An 8,095-nucleotide genomic window follows, 5' to 3' on the forward strand; every position below is an offset into this window, starting at 1 on the left:
ATATATAAACATTTAATTAATATTATTGTGTACTTTTCATTTCAGAGTTTCAAACTTGTTGGATGGCAGACAAATAAACCCCACAAAACAAATAAAGAAAAAAAAAATACAAGAGTTAGCAGAAGAACAACCAACAACAGCTGTCCCTTTCCTCTCTCTAAAAAAGGATATCAACAAATCCTATATTAGGAAAGCAAAGAAACAATTAAAGTAAGCTTCGTTTTGTAAACTTGTTTTTAAACTTATATATATATATTTTAAAACTTAGTTATAGGTTTTTTTTTCCTCTTTCGCACTCTCTCTCGCTGCATTATTGCAGCAGCAGGCAGCAGCCCCTCTTGTTGTCGACTTGTTTCCATTATCTCTCGCAAAAGAAAATCCATCTTCTCTCTTTCTGACTTGTCCATTTTTGTATATTTCGTTTTTTTCTTTTGCGGTTTCTTCTACTGACTACTGGTTGGTGCATGGATTTGGTAAGATTGCTCAACGTTCAATTACCGCACCTTTTTTAACCGATAATTTATGATTATGAATAACATGTTTCATCTTTCTTTAATCTTTCTCTTTTTTTTTTTTGAACTTTCTCCTTTTTGCATTTTTAAATTCTTGCGGAGGATGTTAGTAATTTTATGATGAAGTGAAACATAAAACTGAAAGTTATATATTTTTCTTGTTTTTTTTTTCGTTCCTTTTTTCTTTTTTTTTTTTGATCAAAAAAAAAAAAAAAAAAGGATCTGTTCTAGTTGTACATTTCTGCACTTCCCATTACCTTTTTCAATACGATAAGCTTTGCCCCTTTTTGGTAATTTGTAATTAACTGTAGTCAAAACAGAAAATTGGAAATAATAATTGTGTTTTTCAACTGAAAATTAAAAAAGAGTTTTTTTTTTGTGTGTTTTTCTTGAAATTACACACCTTTGTGTTTCCCAGCATCAAAATGACTAGGGTTTCATGTTTGAAAGTTGATTTTTTCTGTTCCTTTCTTAAACCTCGTTGTCAGTTTAGATCAACAGGACCAAAAGAAGAAATCTTGAGACTGTAGTTTCTTTTTTTTTTTTTTTTTGAGACTGTGGTTTCGTTTTATAGTGATTGATAAGAAGAAAAAAACAAACACAATCTTTAAATGGACTGGAACTTCAAACTCAGCTCCGGTTCTTTACCCCATTTCGATCAAGAATCTGTACCGGATTTAACTCCAATAGATGGGTCATCATCATCACCAAGATTGGAGCCAAAAGGAGAGTTCTCATTTGATCTAAAACTAGGTAGGAACATCGGAAACTCCTCCTCTGCTTTTGGTAATACAGAACAAGTGACATGTCTAAGTAAGTGGAAAGAGACTACTGCCTTTCCCAAACCAGAAGCTTCAAGAAACTCTGGTTCGTCCAAAAGGACAAGAGGGAATGCTACTGAAAACAACCAGATCCCGTTTTGTCTTGTTGATGGATGTGATTCTGATTTTAGTAACTCTAGAGAGTATCATAAAAGACATAAGGTCTGTGATGTCCATTCTAAAACTCCTGTGGTTACAATCAGTGGTCATAAACAGAGGTTTTGTCAACAGTGCAGCAGGTAAACTTGTAAGTATGTTGGATAGTTGAACATGTGCTTTTGTGTATTAATAACTTTACCATGTCTGTATACGTAGGTTTCATGCTTTGGAAGAGTTTGATGACGGGAAGAGAAGTTGTAGGAAACGTCTTGATGGACACAATCGTAGAAGACGGAAGCCTCAGACCGACCACATCGCTCCTCCTGCACACTTCTTCCAAGGTTAAGAAATTTTTTGTTTCTTAGGATCCAATATACTTAGTTCCTAAGCACCATTTTGTTGTCAGGTAGCAAATTGGTGGAGTTTCGTGGCGCTTCACATGTGTTTCCAACTACATCTGTTGCGACCTCGAGCTGGGGAAACGGTCTTGTGAGCGAAGCTATGGCCAATGGTTCGAGTTACGGGCAGAACCAGAGCTATGCTGGTTCTTCTCCTGCAAAGACCGGCATTATGTTCCCAGACTCTTCTTCTCTAAATAGCAGAGGGAAACAGTTCTCTTCCTTGCAAGAAGAAGAGAGCTCGAGAACAGCATCCTTGTGTGAGAGAATGACGAGTTGCAGGCATGACTCTGATTTTGCTCTCTCTCTTCTGTCATCATCTTCCTCGTCAATACCACTTTCTTTGTCCCAAGAAGCAGTAGATACGGTTTTTTACAGGCCCGCATTGTTTGAGAATGCAAGTGCAGTCTCTGATGGGTCAGTTACATCCGGTAATGAGGTTGTGGCTCTTCCACAAATGTTTCCGTTTCACTGGGAGTAGTAGTAGATAGATTGAACCAGAGAGATGTGTGTAAGGGTCTCTTTCTCTATTTTCTTCTCTTCCTCTCTAATTTCTCATGTTCTTCATCTTGTTAAATGCTGAACTGTTGGTGTATAATGACAGTCAATTAGTTGATGTGGGTTGTATTGGTCCAGCAGCAAGTTAAGAATGGATAAACTCTTAGTTGGTGTCTAGGTTGTATTGATCTAGCACCAAGTTAAGAGTAGTGATTGATCTCAAAATTCACTCAGAAATAGGATACATAATTACAATAACGTGCATGAGAAGTAATCTAAAAAAAACAAATAGACTAATTAAGTATGAAAAAGTGCGTGTTTTATTGATAATGCGAGCTGGTACAACCCGAAGGGAATCTGAGAACAAGAGAGTACAAAGGCATTAGACTATAAGTTTGATATGAAGAAATTAGAATGGGATTCTTTGTGGTACCCTTTTATAGGTGTTGATGGTGTTGATCATAATGGCGCAATCTCCGGCGAGTTTTCATGTGCATTTATGGTCCACTTAAATGCCTTGATTTTTTTTTTTTATGTTTTGGTTTTGATTATGTCAATTCGGAATGGACCCTTCGACCTTCGAGGGACTATTGTCTTCTTTTTTTTTGCTAGTGACACGTGATCAGACTCTTGGACTGGGTCTGGAGTGGGGTAAAATCCGTCTCTAAAAATAGTACCTCCCCCCGGAGTTTAGCTTGTCTCAGGTCATCAGACATGTTGGATATTGATTCCGACTTGGTTGGTGTATCTGAGGCCGATGGTTTATGAAATCCGAATCCCGGTTCGAGATTCCAGTTTGGCGAATTAATTATGAAATTTTGATTGATGCATATCAAGGGATTTTATTTTCCTTCTTTAGAAAGTGAATCGTTTGTGGCATGGCAATCATCCATTTGCGGTTTCCGATGATTTGTTGGTCTTTGTAGAAGGTACAAAACAGTCGATAGAGGGTGCCATTTCAGTATTTGTTGAGTTCGCGACATGGGCTGAGTTGTGTAGAAGTTTGGAGAAATCAATGGTCTATATGGCTTGTGTTCCGACAAAAATGTGCAGCTCGATATTAACCAATTTTCCGTTTGCTGAAGGGGAGCTCCCAGTGCAGTATTTGGGGTTACCATTGATTACCAAAGCGATGACAAACATGATTACTTGCCACTAATTTAAAAGATCAAGCTTTTATAAACACTTGGACGAGTCGGTTCTTGTCATATGCCGGCCGACTACAACCGATTCGTTCAGTCTTGATGAGTACTGTTAATTTCTAGGCTTCAGATATATCGTCTTCCAGGGCAGTGGATCAAGGAGATCAAACAATTATGTTCTGCATTTCTTTGGTCAGAACCGAAGCTAAATACCACAAGAGCTAAAGTAGCATCAGTGGACATCTACAAATTTAAGATTGAAGGAGGATTGGGACTAAGATCGTTGAAAGAAATTAATGTGGTAAATGATTTGAAACTTATTTGAGGTAGGCTCTCAGAATTGACAGAGTTATATGATGGAGTCCCACCTAAAAGGTAGTAATGTTAAACTTATTTTTACAAACTGGTCGAATTTTCCCGCCAAAACTACAAAATCATGTTTTCCCTCAAAAACTGCAAAATTGTGTTCTCCCACAAATTGTAAAATCGCATTCCCACTAATTTTTTTTTTCTTGCCAAACCATAGTTATGGTTTTTCGATATAACCACAAAATTGTATTTTCGCACCAAAACTGTAAAATCGCAGTTTTCACTGAAATTGGAAAATCATGTTTTCCCGCTATACCGTGAAATAGTTTTTTCCGTCAAAACCACAAATTAGTATTTTCTGCTGAAACAGAAAAATCGTGTTTTCCGCCGTAGCCATGAAACCGAGTTTTCTCAGAATAGATAGCGTTTCCTGCCGAAATTGAAAAATCGTGATTTTCCACCAAAGCCGCAAATTGCATTTTTGATTTTTTAATTAATTAAATATATTAAGTTAAATAGATTAACATGATCCCCACTAATTTTAAATAAAAACCATTTAATAAATGAGTCTTAACATAACTACCTTTTTTGTTCAAACATAACTACCCATTTAAAACACATTAAACTAAATTGGTCTGTTTGACAAAAAAAAAAAACTAAATGGGTCTAAATAGGAATTTATTTATATTTAAACTCCATTTAAAACCAATTGAAAAAAATCATTTTAACATCCCTACATACATCTACAAATGTTAAGGAAAACCATTGATAACAACATCAAAAACAAGCTTAGTCTAATAATGAGCACAAAAGGAGTGAAGAAATTTATAACTTATTTTTTTATTTGGAAGTAGAGAGTAAGTTCTCTGGAGCATTACAAACATGGAAATTGGAGTGCATATACATAAGAAAAGGAGGAATTAAATTTATACGCATAACACTATTTTGGTTATGATATGTTACATATTGTTATGGAAAGTGCCAAAAATACCTTTCACTGTGCGTGTTAACGTGAATGAGTGCGTCCTCTCTTTATCTTGGAAATGAATAAAAATGTTTTTATTTTTCAAACTCTTGCTAGCGACGAAGAAGAGGGATTTGAAGAGAGTATGTGGAAATCTGAGTTCAAGAACGGAAAATTTGAAATTAGCGATGAACGGTTCGGTTGTGCGGCATAAGTAGGATATTGAAAGTTAGGGTTCTGGTGGTTCTTTCAATTTCATGGCGGCGCGGTTGAGTTTCCAAAGCCAATGAATCAAGGTAAGTTTTGTTTGATTTCATATAGTCTAAGTTTCGAACCGATCTCGTCCAGTATTGACACAAATTAAATTGGTAACACCTTTGATTTTTCAGATTTGGTCACCTTCGGTGTTTTCTTCGTTCTTTTCCAACATAAGGTTCTTGGTTAGGGAGACAGTGATGTGGTGTGATGATAGGACTATACTATATGGGAGATGTTCATGGTATAGTTACCCAGAAGAATTTAAAATAATATGATCTATATACGTATGTGCTTCCATGATTGTGTTAAATGGTGTGAATGCTCTGCCTATAATAAATAGAAAATGTTACACTTGTATAGCTATGGTTGTCTTTTTCACTCGTATTGACTATAGTAGACATGCTTACTATAATCTTCACCTCATTCAATTATGTGTGCCTATTCTATATGAGACAATGTAATAGTATAATTTATTTTATATATATAATATATATGTATATGTATTGTGCATGTTGTGTCTATAGTAAATGGGAAATGTTAGTTGAAATAGTTGGTTGCAGCATTATGAAATTTGTTGTGCATGCTCTGTCTATAGTATATGAAAACTATTACTACTATAGGTTACTAATATTTTTATCATAGTTTCATATATGTTGCAAAATTTATTTAGTTTCACATATGTTGCAAAATTTATTTAGTAAATTTTTTTTTGTAAAATCCGTAAAAGTATATAAAATATAAAAATATTTATTTAACTTTGAATATAAATATATAATTTATTTTAAAATTTAAAACAATTAATATACAATTAAAATTATTATTTTTATTATAATTAAAATTATTTGCGGATCTCATGGATTATCTGCAAATTTAGGACGACCTAATGCATAAATTAACTTTTTTTTCTTTGTGGTATATGTGGATCGGAGTTTTAAATTTTAAAAATTGACTCAATCCACAGCAGGATTGATTAAAAAGGGTGGGTTTCCGATTCCCAGCACTAATAAGCTGGCAGACGTGGGAATAGAGTAAACATGTAATTAGGACAAAGCTCGCCCAGCCTTTTAAATATTTGGGCTTGGGGATAATTATATAAGCAAAACATTTGGGCTTTTTGGGTGTAGTCCGTTTGAGCTTTAAAAAATTGGGATTTTTAATTTATTTAATTATTTAGCAAATGTACTTATGTTTTAAACAAATATAGAATTAGTGTTAATATTTTTAATAAATATAGAATTCCTATAACTATAGCGGCATCAAAGTCTAGTTTTAGCATTAGTGTTCATGTCTTAAACAAATATATAACTTATATCCTGCCAAGACATGTTGAAGCACTGATTGTATACATGCTTAGTTGGAAAGATTTGATCCAAACTTTTAGATATTTTTAAAACTTTATCTTATATTGATATATATGTAATAATTAAATATTTTTTTATATAGCTCTTGTTGATAATGAGAATGCAGGAGTTACTGAAGAACATCCTAATCTTGATCCTGCAGTTTCTACTGTTTATAGTTGGAAAGATTTTGTTTTATTTCTATTCGCTATTACTGTTTATTACGTAAAATAACGATTTTAGTTTTGGATTTTATAAACATATACGGATGATAATTTATAAAGCTCAAAATGCCGAAAAAAACCTATAACCCTTTTAAGACCAGACTTTATAAAAGCCGAAAAAAATTCTGAACCTGACCGAGCTTAGATGAGAAAGGGCTTTTGCGGATTTTGGGTTGGGTCAGGCCGGCCAGCCGATTGGCATCCCTTGAATAGAGATGAGTCGTATAGTGACAAGAATAGATGATACAAAGCCCAATATATTCTGTATGCTTACGTGGCAACTTAGTCCACCTGTTATCGTGTCTCGCTTTGTGATTGGTCTTCAAAAATTCTCTGACCTTTTGCATCTTTCATCGTTTCCTCCGATTTCTTTCGTCATTAAAGAAAGAAGAGAAATTTACGCAATGACATACTTTGAGCTTGTGTCTTTTCTAGTTGACATACTTTTTGCTTGAGGTGTACTTTGGACTTGTTTTTATGACTTTATTGGACTAAATTGCCCCTAGTTACTAAACTTGAAAGCACACTAGTCTCGTCCGTTTTTAAAGACTCATTATATAAAGCTATTTTGGCATTAATACAGATAGGTTTATGGAGTTCTGGGCTTCAATCTGGACCATTAGATTGTTTTCTTTTAAGATAGATCCATTGGCTGATGTTTAACATAGTACAAGTAGCATGAAAAGGGAAAAGACGTCTCTGTTCATTAAATGCTTGGTCTCTTTTGTGGTCAGATAGTCCTTTGTGGAATTGAAGTGTGGTCAGGTAAGGCGTGGTCAGTGGCAGCGGAAGGAAAGCTGTGTTTAGGTTTTGGTGGCTGTGTGCACTGGCGGTGGCTGTGTGCGTGTGTGGGCATGTGGTCAGCATGAAGTAGCTCACTGGTGGAGGCGTTGATGGGTTGAGTGTTGGGGTCAGGGATCAGAAGGCTTCCGGTGGAGGTTCTGTGGTCAGGGATATGAGTGAGTGAAGTGATTGTGGTCAGCACCGACCGTTTGTTGACCACAAAAATCCAGTTTTGAGCAGATGTTCAATCGTCTCTTCGGGAATCTATATGTGCAAAGACACGTTCGGGAATTTTGCATCTGGCCGTGTATTGTCGCTGGTAGGTAGGTTAGAAGAAAGGATGAGAAGAAAAGGAAACTGATAGATTAAGTGTTTACAACATCATAAAAGGATTGAAAAGTTGCAGAAAGTAGAAACCTTTCATCGTTTTCGATCAAAGCAAGGTGACAGTCTTCTAAAAAATTGGAAATCGAGAACAGAGTCGGAGAAGAGTGGTGTTCCAGCCGGAGTTGATAATACTATTTTTTTGTTTTGGGGTTGAGAACTTAAGAACCGGTGAAATCGTATGAATCTAATAGCTGATTTAGGGTTTGGACATAACTAAGTGATGTGTATACGATTAGGAGTTTTTTAGTTAGCTTTAGGTTTAGTTGAAAAGAAGGGTATTAATGTCATTTCATTACTGAGAAGTATACTTATGTTGAAAGTATACCAATATGTTAAAACGGTCGGTAAAAGTATGTTAAA

The 8,095-nt window shown here is 35.1% G+C and overlaps 1 protein-coding gene across 1 annotated transcript; it reads left to right on the forward strand.

Annotated features, from left to right (window-relative positions):
- Positions 1-266: 266 nt before the first annotated feature.
- Positions 267-2,446, forward strand: LOC106332708 (squamosa promoter-binding-like protein 13A). Its single transcript, XM_013771182.1, has 4 exons — positions 267-473; positions 1,087-1,572; positions 1,649-1,773; positions 1,839-2,446. Exons 2-4 carry the CDS (start codon positions 1,124-1,126, stop codon positions 2,309-2,311), a joined length of 1,047 nt encoding a protein of 348 aa, XP_013626636.1. The 5' UTR covers positions 267-473; positions 1,087-1,123; the 3' UTR covers positions 2,312-2,446.
- Positions 2,447-8,095: the final 5,649 nt, after the last annotated feature.

This window comes from Brassica oleracea, chromosome C3, assembly GCF_000695525.1.
Source record: "Brassica oleracea var. oleracea cultivar TO1000 chromosome C3, BOL, whole genome shotgun sequence".
NCBI lineage: Eukaryota > Viridiplantae > Streptophyta > Magnoliopsida > Brassicales > Brassicaceae > Brassica > Brassica oleracea.